Source organism: Micromesistius poutassou (assembly GCF_964030765.1).
Source record: "Micromesistius poutassou genome assembly, chromosome: 2".
In the NCBI taxonomy this organism is placed as follows: domain Eukaryota; kingdom Metazoa; phylum Chordata; class Actinopteri; order Gadiformes; family Gadidae; genus Micromesistius; species Micromesistius poutassou.
The window spans coordinates 23,530,482-23,552,494 of record NC_140272.1 but is presented as its reverse complement, the minus strand read 5'-3'; the positions used below and the strand labels follow the sequence as shown (position 1 = coordinate 23,552,494).

The 22,013-nt window shown below is 49.3% G+C and overlaps 1 protein-coding gene across 1 annotated transcript in view; it reads right to left on the bottom strand.

Moving 5' to 3' along the window:
• The window catches only part of rereb (arginine-glutamic acid dipeptide (RE) repeats b), a 29,364-nt gene extending 10,352 nt beyond the window's left edge, over positions 1–19,012 (bottom strand). Inside the window, exons 1-13 of the mRNA XM_084463505.1 lie at positions 18,891–19,012; positions 17,925–17,973; positions 17,434–17,552; positions 14,815–14,914; positions 14,567–14,665; positions 14,352–14,432; positions 14,106–14,259; positions 13,868–13,960; positions 8,028–8,227; positions 4,029–4,193; positions 2,715–2,825; positions 2,081–2,476; positions 1,127–2,001 (exon numbers count right to left, since the gene is read on the bottom strand). Coding sequence (XP_084319631.1) covers positions 1,127–2,001; positions 2,081–2,476; positions 2,715–2,825; positions 4,029–4,193; positions 8,028–8,227; positions 13,868–13,960; positions 14,106–14,259; positions 14,352–14,432; positions 14,567–14,665; positions 14,815–14,914; positions 17,434–17,552; positions 17,925–17,973; positions 18,891–18,916 — 2,468 coding nt within the window. The 5' untranslated portion in view covers positions 18,917–19,012. The remainder of the gene's footprint in view (positions 1–1,126; positions 2,002–2,080; positions 2,477–2,714; positions 2,826–4,028; positions 4,194–8,027; positions 8,228–13,867; positions 13,961–14,105; positions 14,260–14,351; positions 14,433–14,566; positions 14,666–14,814; positions 14,915–17,433; positions 17,553–17,924; positions 17,974–18,890) is intronic.
• Between the last annotated feature and the right edge of the window lie 3,001 nt (positions 19,013–22,013).

Here is a 22,013-nt window from a genome sequence, read left to right as displayed (position 1 = left end):
TTGTGAATGGATAAATGAATGTATATATAATGAACTGGATGAATGGATGATTATGTAAGCATGAATGAGTGTAAGGCATGTACGGTAGAACAGAATGAATGTTCAATGAATGTTGGTGGGATTGCTCTTTTGCACATGGATGGCAATTTGCACAGTAACCAAAATGTTTGCTGTATTTTGTTTTTACTTTTTGTACTTTGACCATCTTACTTACATGGTCTGTTGGCTGGATGCCTTTGTTGCATGTGGTGTGTTGTATGTTTTCACTGTTATTGATGCAGAAATGTCCCCATCCTAAGACAAGTTTCTCCCCAGGGAGACGAAATAAAGTGACGTTTGACTTTGACGCTTTAGTAACCATTTCAATACGTGCTGCTTCCTCCTGTTGTTTTAACAACCGATATACTTGATAACAGATTAAATGAATGATGATGAACCTCAATGTTAACATACGTAGAACAAAGAGGGATGGCACGCTGCTACTCTGTGATTACTCTTCTCAATGCTGTGGAACGCTCCGTTCACTCCAATCCGCCTTCCATCCCAAAGTTCTCCAGTCAATTATTTTTGCATAATTGACTGTTGCTAAGCATAATTGGCCGCTAAGGACCGTCAAGGAAAGTGGATTTCTGCCTCTGATTCAAGTCTTTCATATCACTCCGCAAGTGACCTCAACGTCTCGGACCGTTTCTCCGCTGATCAACGCTACGAAGCCGCTAACACACTAGCTGTAAGAAGACACAGCGGGTTAAGTTATTTTTTCGTTTTGGCAAGTAGCCGTGTAATAAGAGGGATAATGTATAGAACGTCGCCGGTGATTATCTAACATAAGCCCAGATAATGAGCGGCGGTCTGTACATTATCTCTTCCATAACGGTACCTGGCAGACTGATAATGAGCGGCGGTCTGTACATTATCTACCTGGCAGACTGATAATGAGCGGCGGTCTGTACATTATCTACCTGGCGGACTGATAATGAGCGGCGGTCTGTACATTATCTACCTGGCGGACTGATAATGAGCGGCGGCCTGTACATTATCTACCTGGCGGACTGATAATGAGCGGCGGCCTGTGCATTATCTACCTGGCGGAGTGATAATGAGCGGCGGTCTGTACATTATCTACCTGGCGGACTGGCTGGCGTGGCTGGCCACGTTGACGACCGTGGGCTCTGGAGACGGGCTGCCGGCCGGGGGGGGCGGGCTCTCCGCCTCTTCCAGCTCATCCATTGGCTCCTCCTTGATGTGGACGTGGGCGCCGTGGGGGCTGCTGGCGGGGGGGCCGGGCCTGAGGCCGTGGGGAGGGAAGGAGGGGTGGAGGCTGGGGGCGGGGCCTAGCTTGTGGCCGGAGGCGGGGCCTGTATTGTGGCTGGGGGCGGGGCCTATTTTGTGGCTGGGGGCGGGGCCAATGTTGTGGATGGAGGCGGGGCCAATGTTGTGGCTGTGGGCGGGGCCAATGTTGTGGCTGTGGGCGGGGCCAATGTTGTGGATGGAGGCGGGGCCAATGTTGTGGCTGTGGGCGGGGCCAATGTTGTGGATGGAGGCGGGGCCAACATTGTGGATGGAGGCGGGGCCTATGCTGTGGATGGAGGCGGGGCCAACGTTGTGGATGGAGGCGGGGCCAACGTTGTGGATGGAGGCGGGGCCAACGTTGTGGATGGAGGCGGGGCCTGCTTTGTGGCTGGGGGCGGGGCCTATGCTGTGGCCGGCCTGCGCCATGGCGGCGAGGGCGTGGGGGTGGGCGTGGGGCAGGTGGGGGGGGTGGGCGCGGGGGTGGTTCTGGAGGTGGGGCAGAGCGGCCAGCTGGGCGGCGGGGAGGCTCTGCATGAGCTGCAGGGGGGGCGGCGGCGCCCCCGGGGCGTGCTGGTTGGGCAGCGCGTTGAGGGGCTTGAGCGCCGGGGGGGGGGGCAGGTTGGTGGGCATCTGGGTGAACTGCGTGGCCGACAGGTGGGGCGACTGCCGCAGCGAGGGCGGGATGGGCGTGGTGGGCGGGGGCTTGGCCTGGGGCGCGGGGGGGGGCGGGGGCCTGCGGGCCCGGGGGCTCCCTGGGGAAGTGGGGCGGGGCCTGGCGCTGGGCGGCCGGGGGCGGGGGGCTGTGGGGAGGAGCCTGGAGGGAGGGAGGGGGGGGAGAGCCCTGGGCCGCCGGGGGCGGGCCCGGGGCGGGCGGAGCGTGGAGGGGGGGGGCCGGCGTGGCGTGGGGGGGCTGCGGGGCCTCCTGGGGGGCCGGGCCCTGCTGGGGGGGCTGCGGCGGGGCGGGGGCGTGCTGGTCGGCGGCGGCGGCGGCGGCGGCGGCGGGCGGCGGGCCGCCGGGCGGCGGGGAGGAGTCCGAGTCGCTCTCGTTGCCGGGCTGCGGGCTGGGGATGCTGGGGGAGGAGCTGCGGTTGTCCTGGTCGATGTCTTTGGTGTCGCTGCCGTCGTCGTTGGCGCTGCGGCTGTCGGAGCTCTCCTCCTCCACCTCGGACCGGGACGCCTCCTGCTGGAGCAGAGGGAGCGCCGCGGTCAGAGCCTCCGTCAGGCGTCCGGACCACACCCGTGTCTCAAGACAACCATTTCATTATTTTCGATACTTCAGAATTCCCCACGATTCCATTCGATCCGATAATCAATAAACTGGGTACGTTTCATAAGACCAGGTGTTAGGTGTGGGGTGCGTACCAGTACCCTCCTGGTACAGTACCAGGAGGCGGTGTCACCCTGGGTCTGTGCGTTCGTACCTGGGTCTGGGGCTTCTTGGCCGTCATCTTGCTGAGCTCGCCAGCCTCGGGGGCCACCACCTCCCTGGTGCGCTTGCTGGTCTTTGGTAACAGAACCTCCTCTTTGACCTTCTGACCGGTGACATGAGAAACCATCGCAGTTACAAGGAGATGCAAATGCCTACATACATGACATAGCATAGGGAACAGGGCCGCTACCAGCAACACGCACCGTTCACCGTTAGGAGATGAGAACACGTTTGCTCTTGAGAATGGATGTGAAGTTGTGAAGCGTAAAAAGATCAACAATGTCTTTGATCGTTTTTCATTCATATTTTTGCCTTCCGGCGTTGGATTATCGATACGTTTCTAAAGGTATATTCAAATAGTTAATTAAAAGAACGTCTCCACATACCAATGGAATACAGAGTTTGGGATGCAAAGGATTCCACTTTTTCTCAGACCAAGTACTCACACAGAACAAGTACTTACATTTGGCTACTTGCCGACGTTTAATAGTGGAATTGGCATTGTATAGGTACAATATGAGCGTTAAAAATTACAAAATCATTTGAATATTAAAAATAATAAGGAATGAAATTCGAATGGGATCACAGAGGAAGATCGACGGCTCTAGATTAGATCTGAGCAGCAGCCTGAAGCCTCTCACCGTGACGATGCGCTACATATCAGAGACATTTACAGCTGGGCGATTGATCGATTTTTAATCGTAATTCAAATTTATGGTTTTAAAAATGAAAATCGATTATTTAGTTATTATTATGTATATTTTTTAATCAAGTGCAGTGATTTTAAATGGGGTGTTTACGGTAGCCCTGAGGTCCTGTAGGTCAACGCCCTCCTCTTCAGAGAGAGTTAAACATCACAAAGACGTGAGTGTGTAGAGTTTGCCTGAAGTCTGTGGCGACCAAAAGCAGCAGCACACATTAAAGACATCTTAAACTGAGGCCCGCAGCAGAGTGGAAGATGTCTGTTATTTGTTTAGCTTTTGTTAATCATTGTTATTCTTCAAATAAAATCCAAACTTTTATAGAAAAGCGATTTTAGAGATTTAATTTTTAGGCCAAATCGCCCAGCCCTGGAGACATCACGCTTGGACTGGCTTCAGAGGAGAAGGACGTTCCATAAACCGATGAACCACAATATGTGCTGCACTCTCTCCCCAACACCTCCTCACTATGAATGTCCTCTCCCCTTTAAAATGTCAAGAACTCTGCAAAACCCCCGATGACAAACAACTAAATATCCAGCCTTCAACACAAGCCTTCCCCAGCGGCCCCAGAGAGGCGGGGCGTCCGACCGGGGTCCTCCTACCTTGGTGGGCCTCTTGGTGGAGTCGCTCTTGCTGTCTGTGGAGGAGGTCCTGGAGGCGTTGGAGGCGGAGCTGGCCCCACTGGGGGACGGCTGGCTGCTGGACTGCTGCTCCTCGCTGGTGGGCGAGCCCGTCAGTCGCCTGTGACCGCTCCTCAGAGAAGACAGCTGGGTCCAAACATTAAGCGCTCATTAGTCCACCAGTCCACTTGACGGGCACCAGAGTCCCCGTCAAGCTAACCATAAACAATGACCAAAACATTGGAATAGAGAAGAGAGAGATGGTTTTGTGGTCATCTGTCAGTGATGTTTATAGCAGCGTACTGCTGCTGGGTGGTCTATTAGAGGGGTCACACACCGTACTTAATGTTGTTTGAAGGACAAGTTTTCATTCGTTGATTTAAATTGAATATCCAAGATGTTGTATATTCAACACTGGAAATACAGTGATGTGACACGGGAACTAAAGAGGTGACCATCTGCTCAGGAGACGGCCAGCAGCACTCCTCTCTATAGCGCCATCGTTTGGTCAGTGAATACACAATAATATAATAATATATACACAATAGGTGGGTAACAAAGTAGCCTGCCCTAAACCGTAGCCTAACTAAAATGCAATTGACCCGGATACGTCTCAAGTTCTCAAACGTTCCCGATGGGTGGGTCATTAATATCTCTGTTTCCTGCCAGCTGTACAACGTGAGAACAAGATTAAAGAGCAGAGAATCCCCCCCGGTGCGGGCGTGGCGCACACAGACGATACCAACGTTCAGCACATCCACACGCGTACGTCGGTGAAAACTAGAAGAACGCATTATCTTCACCTGTCGCTGCGCTGTGTGTCAATAATGATATAATTAATGATTACAAATCATGGAGCTCAACTGGACTGTACACGTACGCCGCCATTCAGGTTCTGTGGAAAAGGCAACATCGTTTTTTAGCGCGCAGGTTAATTCTAGGGGTGGGAATCTCTCGGCACCTCACGAAGCGATTTGATTCAGAGGTCAACGATTCGATTCTAAAACGATTATCGATGCAACCATTTTTTTATGTACATTTCCACACGTGATTTTCAAAAATATATATATACAGTATATATATATATATATATACATCTGAGTTTGCTACTCAGTTTGCTGATCACTTCCTACTTTTGTGATGATCATTAAGACAATCAACAGATGAATTACCTTGTCTAATGTTGTATTAGAGAAAAAGCTTCTGTCAGAAATATGACTTTCTATGAACAATGCTATAATCAATGCAGCTTGCATTACAACACAACATGGAAGTATGTACAAAATAAACAGATTCCGTTTTCTTTTCTTTCTAATCTTTCTTTTCTATGTCATTAAAGAAAAAACTGCTCTTAGTCAATTATAAGAACAAGAACTTGTTTGTCGTTGGTGTGTCTGGCTGTGAGTGTGCGTGCGTGCTATGCGTAGGCTGAATCGCAATCGCGTCAGGACAAATCTAATTTGTCTTGACGCGATTGAAGATAATTGATTGAAGATAATTGAAATAATTTTAAAATTACTACAATTATCCCTCTCTTCATTCCACACCCCAAACATGACAATCAAAATGTCCTGGAACAGAAACAACAGCCAGAGATATTTATAAGCTATCATTTGATTGTGATCGCAGTTTTGAAGCTTCGCCACCAGGGGGTGCTGCGGCATCTGCCGCACCCCTACTACCAAACACACGCGCGAGTTTGTTTACATACAAACTTACATACATACAAAAACAAGTTCTAGAGCGGTCTGCAGAATACAGAGCCTGTGTAACATATAATCCTTAGAATCATATAAACTCTACGTGGACCGTAACCCCACCGCAACCCCTGCCCAAAACATCTCCCTGCGTGTCTGCGCCCGCAGGTTCTCTACGCGGAGGCAGGCAGAAAGGAGAGCTTTCTGTAGCGCAGGAAAAAAATAGTTGCATCGAGATATAATCGTTTTAGAATCGAATTGTTGACCTCTGAATCTGAACGGACTGGTGAGGTGCCGAGAGACCCCCCCCCCCCCCCCCCCCAGTAGAAACATGGCAGTGCAGCATGGCGGCCCTCGTGGAAGAACACCGGAAATACAAGTATTTAAATGTAAATACAAGTATATAAATGTAAATACAAGTATATAAATGTAAATACAAGTATATAAATGTAAATACAAGTATTTAAATGTAAATACAAGTATATAAATGTAAATACAAGTATATAAATGTAAATACAGTATATAAATGTAAATACAAGTATATAAATGTAAATACAAGTATATAAATGTAAATATAAGTATTTAAATGTAAATATAACTATATAAATGTAATTACATGTATTTATAAATAAATATAAGGGTTCATCCTAAAGTACCTGATTCCTTTTCAAGGGGTAACACCAAACCTATTGGGTGTGTGGTGTGGGGGGGGGGGGGGGGTGTGGTGTGCTGGTTGGACCAGGAGTGCCGGTACGGGGGGTGGGGGGGGTGGTGGTTAGGGATGGGGATCGAAACCTGGTTCTATCAAGGACCCGGTTCCACTTTTTTCAAAACCCGAAAATCAATAACGTTTGGGCTTATCGATACCACTATTGAGTCTCGTCGTTTTTTTTTTCTCCTGTAGGTCCTGTAACGTAATTGTGTGTCCCTCGAGTCACGTCACGGCACTTAAATCTAATCAATCTAATAAAAAAAAATTAGTAATCCAATCCAAATCCGTGTTGTAATCGGCAGCATACAAGCTAGTTAGCTTGAAAAGTAAATAAAGTTTCAGCCGTGCTGCGTGATGCTGTGTTCAGGTTGGCTCAGTAAAACGACTATTAGGTTATCATGATGCGTTCAAGTGTAACGTAAAGAAAAGGGAAATTGAGTTTTTGGCGAGAAACATGAGTAATACAGTTGTACAGTGCTCTAATCATTTTAGAATATATAATTAAACTACTGATGCCAATATTTATTAAAAATGACATTTAATTTAAAATACAATTATTTATTTCCTAAATATTTTCCTAATCACTAAAAACATGAAGGCTAGAAACGTTTTTGTTATGCTCACTTGTTAAGCAATAAAAGCAATACCGGCTCTGTTAAAAACATATTGTCGCGTCGTCTTCCCACCAAATAATAGGAAAGTATCGATAGTGGTATCGATAAAGACTGGGATCGATAAGGAGTATCGATAAAGGTATCGATAAAGACTGGGATCGATAAGGAGTATCGATAAAGACTGGGATCGATAAGGAGTATCAATAAAGGTATCAATAACTATTAACGACCCCCCTCCCTATGTGTGGTGGTGTGCTGGTTGGACCAGGAGTGTCGGTACGGGGGGGTGTGTGGTGGTGTGCTGGTTGGACCAGGAGTGTCGGTACGGGGGGGTGTGTGGTGGTGGGCTGGTTGGACCAGGAGTGCCGGTACGGGGGGGGTGTGTGGTGGTGTGCTGGTTGGACCAGGAGTGTCGGTACGGGGGGGTGTGTGGTGGTGTGCTGGTTGGACCAGGAGTGTCGGTACGGGGGGGTGTGTGGTGGTGTGCTGGTTGGACCAGGAGTGCCGGTACGGGGGTGTGTGTGGTGGTGTGCTGGTTGGACCAGGAGTGCCGGTACGGGGGGGTGTGTGGTGGTGTGCTGGTTGGACCAGGAGTGCCGGTACGGGGGGGTGTGTGGTGGTGTGCTGGTTGGACCAGGAGTGCCGGTACGGGGGGGTGTGTGGTGGTGTGCTGGTTGGACCAGGAGTGCCGGTACGGGGGGGTGTGTGGTGGTGTGCTGGTTGGACCAGGAGTGCCGGTACGGGGGGGTGTGTGGTGGTGTGCTGGTTGGACCAGGAGTGCCGGTACGGGGGGGTGTGTGGTGGTGTGCTGGTTGGACCAGGAGTGTCGGTACGGGGGGGTGTGTGGTGGTGTGCTGGTTGGACCAGGAGTGTCGGTACGGGGGGGTGTGTGGTGGTGTGCTGGTTGGACCAGGAGTGTCGGTACGGGGGGGTGTGTGGTGGTGTGTGAGAGACTCACGGCCGCTCTGCTCCGCCGCGTCCTCATGCCGTGCTTCCCGCTGGAGTCCTCGTCCTCCTCCTTCACGGGTTTGAACATGAAGGGGGGGTCGGCCGCCTTCTGGGCGCCGGGGAGCCGGCCGTGCTTGTTGAAGTAGACGTGGCACGTGGCGCACAGCACGGTGCTGAGCCGCCCCCCCGCGGGGTGCCAGTCCTTAGAGGCTGCAGGGGGGGGGGGAGGGGGGGGGGGGCGTTAGCACCATCACACCTATAACACCTGAAGGGGTGAGCCGTCACTCTGACCCATGATGCTTAACCCCGCCTCTGACTCCTATCGGTGATGTGAGAAACAGACTAATTAAGAACAACAAGAATTAGATACAATACAATACAGTACAACTTTATTAATCCCACTAGGGGCAATTAGTTTGAGCAGCTTGTATACAGACACAGTAATATACAAACAACAAATACACATACACAACTACGGAGCATTTAGTAGTCGAATTGCAGAGGGGATGAACGACTTGGAATGGCGGTTTGTTCTGCAAGCAGGTAAAGTGTAGCGACGCCCTGATGGCAACACAGAGAATTCACTTTTAAGAACATGGCCAGAAGAAGCCAAAATACCTGCTGCTTTCTTAATGATTTGCCGATTGCAAAAAGAACTCAAGTCCCTTTCTCTCAGATCTCTCTCTGTCATAACGGGTCAACTTTCATCAGCAGCAACAATGTACAATGTTTTGAAAAAAAAAGCATAGCCACTCTATAATATTGTGGAAATGGAAATGTACCGTAAACTCTAATAATTAAATATTATTAACAATAAACGGCCAAAGAAGAGACGGTGGAGCAGCAGAGATGGGGTACGCATGCAGCTCAGCAGCAGAAGGGCCTCAGGCACGAAGAATAGTGTGTGTGTGTGTGTGTGTGTGTGTGTGTGTGTGTCTGTGTGTGTGCGTGCGTGCGTGCGTGCGTGCGTGCGTGCGTGTCTTTTCTTTCATGTTCTTAAACAGCGCTGCTGGCCTATAATCATGATTTCATTTAAACTAAGCACAAAGTACAAACCACTGTTGTATTCACTCTGCTCAAAGCTGTCTTAAGCGGAACGGAAGTGGGTTGGTTAACCAGTGACAGCGCTCACACCGTCGCCGCCACACAGCCGCGCCTCAACCTCCAGCGCTGCCAAAACACCGCTCCACTGGCACACAGTGAGCACAGAAGGAGCCCTCAGATCTGGTGTTTGTGCGTTGTCTGTGTAGCAGACGGTGCCCGGGGCTCGTCTGGTGTGTGACATGGAAGCTCTGCCTCAACCCAGACACAGAGTTCCTCCCCACAGCAATTACTCAAGATACAGTACTTTTTTCAAACTTTTTTTTTTCACAAATGATACGGGAAAGAATGTCAACTAAATGTCTGCACAACACCTCTTATCTCTATAATGTAGCTGTGGCTGAGGGCGGGTTCAAGCAGCCTGGCCTGAGTCAGACTGACTGCCTGCTGCACAAGTGAGCAGCGATGGCAAACGTGGTTGCCGTGGTTCAAGATGGACCGAGATCCACGATTGGCCAAAACAGACTGAATCCCCTTTCTCAATCTGTCCATTGAAAGCGAGGAAACAGGCCTACCTCTTGGGATAGAAAGCTAAACGCTGTTACCGGCTCGCAGACGCACCGTGAACGCCTTTTGAGCTCACTCTGTCGGCCAGTTCATCCACAGAAATACGTGGTCATGGCAACTATAGCGAATTCACTCTTGTTTCTGTATCAGTGCCGTCTTAGTAGAGGCTGTCTCAATGGGTGTGTATGCCAGTGCGCCCTGAGTATGTGCCATGTAATATTCCCAGAACGCATGGCGCATGGCGCTAAATTACGCATTCCTTGATTAAGTCAGTAGAGTCACACCAATAGGAGCCTGGGGGCCAAAGGCCACCGTACTCCACCACTGGTCACACGCTGCGCTGGGCGTTTAAGGATTGTGGATGGGGCCTCTCCACACACAGCAGGGCCGCACAACGGCTGTCCGAGGACGCATTGGCCAGCAGCGGCAGTGACGGCCACCAGCCGGCCCCAGCCATCATCCACACTCACACTAGAGGTGGAAATCGGAGCCTTCGTGACAATATCGATTTCTTAAGCCATAGCTGTCAAAGTCGAGGCCCGCGGGCCTAATCCGGCCCGCAGTGTCATCTAATTTGGCCCCCCAGATAATATCTAATGTCTATCAGAACTGGCCCGCTGGTGTATCGCATTTCAGAGTTAACACGCGTCTTGGCGCGTCAACTCCGCCACCCCGTAATTCAGTACCAACCCCCCCCCCCCGGTCAACAACTCCGCCACCCCATAATTCAGCACCCCCCCCCACCCTGTTATAATGCAATGTCCCCAATTAATGTAATGTACTTGGCCCACGACTTTGTCCAAGATTTAAATTTTGGCCCACTGTATATTTGAGTTTGACACCCCTGTCTTAAGCCAACGATTCGATTATTTTCGATACTTCAGAATTCCCCACGATACGATACGATCCGATACTCAATATCTTTTACATTATATCTATTAATATAATATCTATCAAATAAATCGACAAAAAAATGATCATTTGCCTTTTATTGAGAATACAGAAACAGTATTCTATACACACTTTAGTGCTCACTGTGCAGGTCTAGTACGGCAAATAGCCTATTCACTAAAATAAATTAATAATAATAATCTTATTTTTTTTATAATTAATACTCTCGCGAACGAATCGATGCATCGAATCGTCGGCTGTATAATCGCTTAATCGATACAAATCGATTAATATTTACACCCCTAACACTCGTTCACTAGGGGCCTACACCGTCCCTGAGGCACCACCAGCGTTCACTAGGGGCCTACACCGTCCCTGAGGCACCAGCAGCGTTCACTAGGGGCCTACACCGTCCCTGAGGCACCACCAGCGTTCACTAGGGGCCTACACCGTCCACCAGCGTTCACTAGGGGCCTACACCGTCCCTGAGGCACCACCAGCGTTCACTAGGGGCCTACACCGTCCCTGAGGCACCACCAGCGTTCACTAGGGGCCTACACCGTCCCTGAGGCAGCACCAGCGTTCACTAGGGGCCTACACCGTCCCTGAGGCACCAGCGTTCACTAGGGGCCTACACTGTCCACCAGCGTTCACTAGGGGCCTACACTGTCCACCAGCGTTCACTAGGGGCCTACACCGTCCACCAGCGTTCACTAGGGGCCTACACTGTCCACCAGCGTTCACTAGGGGCCTACACTGTCCCTGAGGCACCACCAGCGTTCACTAGGGGCCTACACCGTCCACCAGCGTTCACTAGGGGCCTACACCGTCCCTGAGGCACCAGCGTTCACTAGGGGCCTACACCGTCCCTGAAGCACCAGCGTTCACTAGGGGCCTACACCGTCCACCAGCGTTCACTAGGGGCCTACACCGTCCACCAGCGTTCACTAGGGGCCTACACTGTCCCTGAGGCAGCACCAGCGTTCACTAGGGGCCTACACCGTCCCTGAGGCACCACCAGCGTTCACTAGGGGCCTACACCGTCCCTGAGGCAGCACCAGCGTTCACTAGGGGCCTACACCGTCCCTGAGGCACCACCAGCGTTCACTAGGGGCCTACACTGTCCCTGAAGCACCACCAGCGTTCACTAGGGGCCTACACTGTCCCTGAGGCAGCAGCGTTCACTAGGGGCCTCTACGCATTCCCTTTTTCCTTAGAAACTTTCCTTTCATAACGAGACGACACGGAAATACTTGGAGGAAAGGTTGTTCGAGTTCTTAAAATACTTAAAAGGATTCTTAAAAGGAGCCTCAACCTTTAACCCTCCTTTAGCAGAGGTTACTCCAGACCAACCTTTACGAGAGGAAAATAGATATTGGTATCCCATAATCCTTTACAGCGGCAATATTTAAAGCAACAGGCCACTGACGAAGTTTACCGACTCTGAGAGAGAGCATAAGAGCCGACTTCACATTTAAGAAAGACTACTGGGGGCAGTTCATTTCAACGTCAACATAAGTTTAGCTTTTTTTTTTTTCACATGTGAATTGGGATTCAAGTGGTCTAAAATATTCCCGTTGGCCCGTATGTCCGACCTAAGTGATTCTCACTGCGAAAACCGACAAGATAATACAAGAACACATGGATCGAAAGAGCGCTTGTTGTAGTCCATCTTCGGAAAATTTTTGTTTTGTTTTGCGCTAGAGACTAATAATCAGCAAAATCGCCGTCACGCAATGACGTCTGTAAGGAAAGTGGAGTTGATTTCATTTTAAACAGTGCTGTCTTTTCCCATGTTCGAAAGGAGGCACCTTTTCATCTCTCCTTGACCCGATGACGTTTTCCACAAAGGTTAAGGAAAGGAGGCATGAAGGTGAGGAGACTTGACCCTAGTCAGATGGAAAGTGTATTTCCTCGTTAGAGAGGGAGGGAGCCGGCCAGCCCCCACTTTGAACAGAGGGGGGATACTTCACTGTTGAATCCTGTTTGGATGTCAGTGTTTGGATGTTACTATGGCAGCGTTTATCTAGCGTAAGGTTGTAGAACCCATCCCAGGCTTGCAGTGCGTTGGATTTGAGGCAGCGGTGTTAATCTTTGAAGGGTATTAACTAAATGAACCGTGTCAGGTTGACTGGCATCTAGACGAAAGGGTACAACGAGAGGACAAAGGAGGCCCGGGTTGACCTCCCAATTTAAGGAAGACTGCCAGTCGTCATTTACTCAACATTTCCTCGGCTCGAAACTAATTGATACCAGATAAGTCTGGTAGGAACGACAACAAAAAGGACGTCATACTTCTTAAATCGTAAGGCATTAGTTATTATTGTTTTTATGTCTGTGATTATCCTTGAACTTTAGTGTGTGATGCGCTTTCTGACCCAGAGTGGATCTGACACCCACCGGCCTTCTCCAAACACCACCTACGTGATGTTTAGGTGACCAGAGGGTAGAATGCGAGCTGGCTGAATCAATCAATCAATCAATCTTTTTTATCATATATTTTTCCCCATGGTCCAGGTTTCTACAGGAGCCCAGAAGGGACAATCGGCTCTGGAGAGAAGAGTTGTACAAAGAAGGGGCGTGTTATCCCAATGGCGACTACCCCTTTGTGGTTCTATTCTTAGTACCGTTGTTGTGCAAACATAATGAATGGTGCCGTATATGAAACTCGCCACACACCGGGGAGCTGAACTATATCTTAGTATCCTTGGAGTTCATCCCTCTCTCTGACCCAGTGGTCCACCGCTGGCCAGGCCCGCTCCGCACACACAAGTGTCTGAGTCACTTAACCCACACGGGCATCACAACCAACCAACCAACCGTGGGCTCAGACGCAGCGCCAACCACCCCCCCCCCCACACACACACACACACACAGACACACACTGGTGTTGTACTATGTGTCAGAGAAGCTTACCCTCTCTCGTCCCAATCAGCTGCCGGTTCAGAGAGAGCGCCACACATCCACTCTGTGTAAACGTCTCTCGACCGCGCCTCATATAAACAGTGAAGACGAGCACGCTCCGTCTTTGCACCAAGACATCCTACTGATGTAGAAGATTGAAATATAATGGGGCGTTTTAATCCCAGTTTGCGGATGAGGGGCATTGGGGTAATTTGCAGGATGCATTCATTAAGGCCTCCTTGTTTGGAGGCTTTAGTTGTTGTGATTGTTTAAACTGATGTGTTGGCAGGCTAGTGTAATAGCACCTTTCACAATACAGGCCACCGTAGTCTCTGGAGAGGGAGGGGTAAGGGGGCATTCAGTTGGTTCTGCTTCTTATCTCAACACACGGGACCTTTAACAAAAATCTGCGGATGGCGATCTGAACGCGGTGACGTTTCCTCTTACCTGTTGAGCCACAGTGGCTGCAGGTGGACCGCTTCAAGTCCTGTTCACTGTCTTCACTCTCCAGGTCGTCCTCACTGGCCGAGCTCATGTCCACTGCAAAGTCCAAACACAGGCAGCGTGACCCTTCACCGCCAGACAACACGACCACGGCTCTACCCCCAACATTCAGCTAGCACACCCACAGCCCGACTCTCTCCTCCAAGAGCCAGGTGGAGCCGCCCGCGGAGCGCTGCCTTACGTGAGTGGGACCGGGACGGGGTGCTGACGGGCGCCGTGGCCGACCGGGTCTTGGCCTTGCGTGAGGACGGCTGGCGACGGTGCTGGCGGTAGGCTCTGGTTCCTGAGGCCTCCGGCGTTTTCTTCCAGTGGTAGTAGAAGGTGATCAGCTCACCCTGGACACAGAAACAGGACGTTACTCCATCTGTCAACCGGGCTAGGAGGAAAGTGTGTGAAGGAGATGGAAGGTTACGCTCATTTGAATTACCGTCTTTTTGCTGGGCAGAAGCTCTTTTCGAATACGGAAGAAGTTCTTGCCGTAAAGCCTCAGACCTTTGATGAAGCGTTTCTATTGAGGGAAAGAAAAAACAACATTGTTTACCACTTATTGAGTCACCTGATTCAAAAATAAATAACACACCTTTATAATACACTTGAGTATGAGTAATAACCAAACAAGTTTAGAGAGTAAGGATGGCTCACCACATCATCCTCTGACCAGCACTTCTCAATCAGCTTTGGGACCGGCTTCTTCACCAGGTGCTGCAGTGCTTTGGCTGCGTCGTAGTGGCTGGCGTGCAGCTGGGATTTAAGAGGAGGAAGAAGAAAAGCGCTCTTTGAACAAACATTTAGAAGCACATCCATCTTCAGACAAGCTCCTCTATCCACCGGGCCACCCTAACCAGTAGGACCAGTGCCCGAGGCCTGTGTGGGAGGTTGTGGTTCTGTACCATGTTCAGCGCGTTCAGCGTGGTGTCATCACGGGACGCTGCCAGGCACCCGTCCTCCGTCGAGCCGCCGTCACACATCCCTGCAAACGCTGCCATGCTCCTTTAGACCAAACACACAGCGCTCGTATTACTTCAAACGGGTGACACAAGCATGGACCAAAGCATGGTCAGCATCTGTATTCAATATCAGTGTTTCCCACACATAGGCCAATGTGTGGTGCAGCGCCACAGATTGAACAACGAGCGCCACAAATTGATTCCGCTTTTCTTATTTATTTTTATTTTAACACGATTTTAAAATTTAACTCCGCCAGCCCGTAATCGCGCCCCCCCCCCCCAATCCCGTCCGCCCACAACCCAACCCCCCGTCCACAATTCCACCCGTGGTTATAATGTAAGCATTATAAGCAGCGGCGGTTTTAGGCACGGGCGAAAAACGAGACACCCGAGGGGTGTATTATTGATAATACACCCCCCCCCCCCCCCCCACCACACATTGCTACCTGGTCTTTGGGAAACACTGAATATGGCATAATAAATAAATATCTATCCATCTATAAGATATAGGTTACATCTATGAAGTCTGAAAGAAAAAGAATGTGGAGGTGTTAGATGGATTAACGTTTTAAATACACGTGAATGATGCGTCTCAGTGTACAGAACAAATGCACCACCATTACATTCAGCAGAGCTGCGATACAGACCACAAGAACCGACCGACGAAATCTGAGTCACCGTGCGGGTTTGTGGGTAATCCCTGCCTGTTGTGAGCTGGTTGGTTTTGTGTACACTAAGTAGGGGTGGGAAAGATAATCCATTCTTCGATGCATCGCGATTCTTTCTAGAACGATTCCGTCTCGATGCAGAAAAATTTATAATCTGAAACAAATTAATTTAAAAAAATTATAATTATATATATTTTTATTTTTACTAAATTTGTTGGCCTGCTGCAGAGCGCTACAAAACTCCTTTCTGCCTGCGGGTTCTCTGCGCAGAACCGACTTTATCTAATATAAAATATTAGATAAAGTAATTCATCTGTTGATTGTCTTTAATGATCATCACACAAGTAGGAAGTGATTCACAAACTCTGAGTAGCAAACTCAGAGTGTACTCAAAATGTGTACTCAAATGTACTCAAAATGTACATTTAAAAAATTGTTGAATTGAGATGCATCGATAATCGTCTTATAATCGAATCGTTGACCTCTGAATCTGAATCGTGAGGTGCCAGGAGATTCTCACCCCTAACACTAATGGCCTTAAAGCACACAAAGTCTGCACTAAATCTATCTGTAACAAAGAAATCAATAGCGAGGAGCGAAAGGCAGACTGGGTCCGGTGGAGCTGGAACCTGACCAGGGACACCTTTCTTCAACACGTTGCTTTTGGCATTTCTGTTTTTTAGCTAACACCGCTTTAGTCCATTCACTCTCTGCTTAAATTCACATTATTGCATTATTGGGTGAATATACAGTAAACATGTAAAGATTGTTTAAGAGACTTTTTTTTTCTTTCTTTCCATTACCGTTGCGGAGAGGTCCAACATATGAAACAATAATAAGACCTTTGATTTTCTCTTACCAAGGGTTCATTGGCCGTAGGTAGGCCTATTGGAATGTGCTTCAGACTGGATCTATAGCCTACCTATGGGATCTAAGAGCTACCCTTTAAGTACTTTGTTAACAAAGACAAAGTCATCCGTTTCTGGCTGCCTGTGCTGTAGGAGCCTTTAAAGGGAATCCTTTCTCTGATTAGTTAGAATCCATCTTTCCCATCAATCACTTACAGCCAAGTTCCACCACAGGTGAATATGGTTCTTCTAAATGGCAGAGGAACTAATGCTGGCTTTACACAACAATGATCTGACCACAAACCGCAAAAGTGGCGTTGCGTTCCCACTTTTCATTCCGCGTTTAGACAAGCCTCTTTGGGTGGAAATCTGCGTGCATACGGTGACGCAAAAGTGTGTGAAATCCGACATGTTTGTTGTGGTTTGCCTGTGCTGCACATGGACGTGACGTAAACGTGTACGGGACGAGAGCCAGCGTGAGCAGCTCAGAGCACACTTTTGAGTTGTTAACCCTTTAGACGGAAACGCAACGGTGGAGCGTTTTTAAGATTTCCACTCTAGAGGGTGGATTCATTTTTTTGCGTTTTTAAGCCCCGAAAACGCTGTCGCCGTCTAAACGAAAGGCACATCTGATAAAATATTTTGTCGGTTTCACCCGGGAGCGTTGGCGTGTACAGCCAGCCTTAGGGAGGAAGGGACTTGCTTTGGGGTGCTACAGCAGCCTACACAACCGGTTTGATTTGGTTATTATAATGCACACGATTCTTTTTTTTTTTGTTTGACAATATTTGAGTCGACTCATAACAATGATTAGACTTATTTAGGGATTTGATTTCTGCAGTACCCATTTTAAATACAAACACATTTTGTACCTTGAAATGTTGGCATTTTTATGAACATCTATTTAAGTTTAAAAACAGCATGATTTTCTTTATATTTAAATATTATCTAGAAATGATTATAACATTAGAATATTAGTGACCCATTCTTAGTTTAGAAAACCACCATAAGAACCAGGACGTTATTCAACAGCCAACAGGCATTACCTGGCGGCCCTCAGGTACATGAGGAGGTCACAGTCGTTGACCCCGGGGGTCCACACCAGCTCCTCGCTCTGCGACTGCAGGCTGGGGGCCGAGCGCGCCTGCAGCTCCGGGAGCTTAGCCTGCACACAACCAGAGAACGCCTCGCTCGTAACGCCGTCCCGTCCCACTGTGGCCAGGCTACAGCGGGACAGGACGGGAGTGGTGGCTCGATACAAAAGGACCTGTGGAGGACTTTGAGAAGATCCACTCAGACCTAGTGGACCTTTCCACGCAGGCATGTCACGCTTTCAAATGTGGTGCGTGTGGTACATGTTTGCTGAAAAAGAGTATGCCTTCAACTAGACTAGATAACACATGCGTCTTAAATAACCATTCAACCACGTCATTTTATTTGGCCATCTGTTGTTTGTTTACTGATGAACAGGTCAGACGTTTAATTTCACTAATTGTTGAACTTGTCGAGCGATAATTATTAAGAGTTATGAATTCACCTGGTGGCTTGGTCCCACTCGTATCTCCCCCTGGGTGCTGTTCAAGCTCCTGGACATAAACAAGACCATCCAAACATCAGCGACAGAACAGGGGAGAAGTGTCCACGGGGTAACTTTACTACGCATTTATTGTTCTCACCCCCCCCCCCCCCCCCGAGGTGACCATCACAACAGGAAGGCTGTCCCGACGTGAGGCGGTGTTCACACTGACCTCCACCGGCAGGTGGCTGTAAGCCACGGCTCATTAGTAGCGGGGGTTATAAGGCCTTGTTACACGCTATTACACATTTCATATTACACTCTACACGTAGACGGTGCCCCGGGTATAGGGTCCACTTGTGGGGAGTTCAGGAGCATTGGGTCGGTCAGTGGTCGGAGTTTGTGGCCTAAACCCTCCTCTGACACGGGGTTCAATCTGCAGCCTTTACATTTTATATTATTAGATATAACCATGCACTTCCACACTGTGCTTCGGAGATGTCGGCCAAACAGCCTGTAGCCACGGAGAGCCCGTCCTGTTGGCTCTAGGGAGCGGGTCTCCCTCGGCTCCGGGCTCCGGGCTCGGGTCTCCCCCCCCCCCCCCCCCGGCTGTTGACAGACCCTCCGCGGCCACACGGCGGACCGCGGCGGACCCGCGGCGGACCCGCTCCCTATCAGCCTCCAGCTCGCCTCAACAAGACGCTTTGTCCGTCGGCCGTGCATGCGTGTTACGGTACATATCGTGACATTCGTGTCCGCGAACGGCGAGGAATGCAACGCTCTCCCCGCTCGGGTCCAGGCTAGCGCGGGGCTAGCTCGGCGGCTAGCGGCGCTGAGCTGAGCTCGGCTCCGCGGAGAGCCCTCTGACACACCGCGCGCTCAGCGCAGGCGCGCCGACGTCCGCCCGTACAACCGCCGTAGATACGCGGGCGACGCGGCGGCGAATTACCGCGAACACGACGCGAACTTCCGAGTTTGCCGAGTTACCTCCGCGGACTGAAGAGGTCGTCCATGTCGAAGGGTGTCTGGATGCGGCTTGTTGACACCGTGCAGCGGGCTGGTCGACGCTGACGACGCGGCGGAGCCCCCGTCACATCGCTATTCAAAATGGAGGCGGCGGAGGGAGGCGGTCCGCTCCGCCTCCGCCTCCCTCCGCCGCCGCGCGATGACCTCAGCCGCCGCGAGCCGCCGCCGCGCGCCCCCCCCGCCCCCCCCCCCAGTGGGCACAGCTGAGCACGTGCCCCGGGCAACGTTCTATAGAAATGTATTGAAATATAAATATAGTGTATATAGAAACATTGACGTGTGTTGAATCACACCCTCCACAGACAGACCTTGTGGCCTTGTGCGCCGGGCCTCCCAGAGCTGCGACCTCCCAAGGACATCTGTTGGTGTTATTCACTTAGCGCACATGACCCGTTTATGACCTAGGCTGCCCTTCAAGGGCCCACACCTATTGACGGGCTCAGTGCATGTGCAATGTGCAGTAGTGTAGATTGTATTTGTTAAAAGTGTTACAAAGTTGATTTAAATTCGCTATAACCTTAATGATGTATTTGAAATAGTCTTTAATTGTGCATGGTACTTGAATGAATTGTTAACCTCCTAACCTATTTAATCTATTTACGTAGTTCAAAACCAGTCTTTGTGGATTTCGGTGGCAGGAACCATTAATTGTGTAATTCGTTCAGTTGTATTTGTAGGCCTATCTCATGAAATACGTTTTTAAACGCTAATCCGACAAATAGAAAAACACAACGACAATAGCAAATGGTAAGAACAACGGGAAAACAGAAACCACAGTGACATCCGAAATGTGTAGGCTATGCGTCAAGCATGATGTGTGACTAGTCCTACTACTGCGGAAGCTCCCCCCGCCACAGTCGGCCTACGGTTGCCTTGACGAGGGCGTTCTCAGAAGGCTTTGTGCCTAGGGTTAGTTAGGCTAACCCTAACCCTAACTCTAAACATGTGTGGACGGTGGCTGGTGGGAGCCTCACCTGGCCCCACTCCTCTGGTGCGGCTGCACACGGCCGTTCGTTAAGCAATCAACGTACCGCCTGTAGACATTGATGGGTGGTGACGGCTGGTCTAACCTGTATGGTACAGGTTAGGGTTAGGGTTTAACCTGTATAGTACAGGTTAGGGTTAGGGTTTAACCTCTATAGTACAGGTTAGGGTTAGGGTTTAACCTGTATAGTACAGGTTAGGGTTAGGGTTTAACCTGTATAGTACAGGTTAGGGTTTGATGGGCAAAATAGCCTAACGAGCACATCACATGACATGTACATTACGAATATAGTTAACTCTTGTTCTGACCTAACGAACACATCACATGTACATTACGAATATAGTTAACTCTTGTTCTGACCTAACGAACACATGACATGTACATTACGAATATAGTTAACTCTTGTTCTGACCTAACGAACACATCACATGTACATTACGAACATAGTCAGCTGTTTCTTCAGGTCAAGGCCTGAGCCGGAGGCCGCATGTCCCGACTAGGGGAGACGCTGGAGACTCATACAATGCACCACACATTCGCAAGAACAGGAGTCAGTCTGCTGATAACATTCGGCCACAACTCAGGGTCAAGATACCCCTCGAGAAGCCCTCGCAGCTGGTCAGGAGAAACACAGGAGACACTCATAAAGACATCAGAGCCCGGAGGCTCACGGTCAAGCTAAACATCCAGAAACACACACACCTCGAAACGCACACACCTCGTGGGGAGGGAAAATACAGCATAAGACTGCATCACACAGGAACTACTTTACTCAATAAATCCGAGGCTCTCGTGCTGACAGACTTTATTACCTCTCCGTCTCATTTTATCTGGTCAAGTAACTAGACAGACTGTTTTTCCCAACAGGTTTAACCTGTATAGTACAGGTTAGGGTTAGGGTTTAACCTGTATAGTACAGGTTAGGGTTTAACCTGTATAGTACAGGTTAGGGTTAGGGTTTAACCTGTATAGTACAGGTTAGGGTTAGGGTTTAACCTGTATAGTACAGGTTAGAGTTTAACCTGTATAGTACAGGTTAGGGTTAGGGTTTAACCTGTATAGTACAGGTTAGGGTTAGGGTTTAACCTGTATAGTACAGGTTAGGGTTAGGGTTTAACCTGTATAGTACAGGTTAACCTGTATAGTAGGGTTAGGGTTTAACCTGTATAGTACAGGTTAACCTGTATAGTACAGGTTAGGGTTAGGGTTTAACCTGTATAGTACAGGTTAAACCAGCCGTCACCACACACACTAAGGAAGAGGTCTCTGGCAGCAGGCGCACATCCTGCTGGGTGTCATAAAACTCAACGTGGCAATAAAGCGGTTCCAACAGCGCCCCCCCGCGGCCGCTTTGGAGCCCAGTACAAGCTACGGGGAGTGTTGCCGCCACCTAGGGGTGTGTAGCATGGACATTTATTTGCCACACCAAGTAGTTAGTTACGTGAGAGTAAGCACCCTTAATCAGAGGTGAAGAAGGGCCGGTCATGCCTTCGCCAGAGTAGGATTCGTATTTGAGGTTCCAAGTGCAGCGGACATCTCATAAGTAGTGATATGAACGTTTGGATGATTGACCGTCAACACTATCATGGTTAACTTACAGCGCTGGCAACACGTTATGCCTTCATGACCCTTGGAGGTAAAAAAAAAAATCATAGAATACTTTTCCTGGTTCAGACCAGATGCCTCCACCGAATTGACTACGGGTTGGTTGCAGTTGCAATTCTTAGTAGAATATCAAACTGTGAAATCACCCCTTAACCACTTTGTCCACTTATCTATAGCTGCTGTATTCCTTTATCAGTGACACCTCTAATGCAAAGTGAACAATATGTAGGCCTATGTATAAAACAACAGAAACTGACACAAACAACCTAGAAACAACAGAAAACCAGTAAAAAGACAGTAAAACGTGAGAGGCATTTTTACACTGTGTTGGAGGAGAGAAAAACTCAAAGAAGTGATTTTCACCTGGAAAAAAAAACGACTATGGATGGCACAGACTGATCTTTGAGTGCATTCTATCAAAATCGGTTCAGCTCATCCTTTTCTGTAGCAGACTTTTTCTATGAAAGATTGTGTTCCTCAAATTGACATTGAAA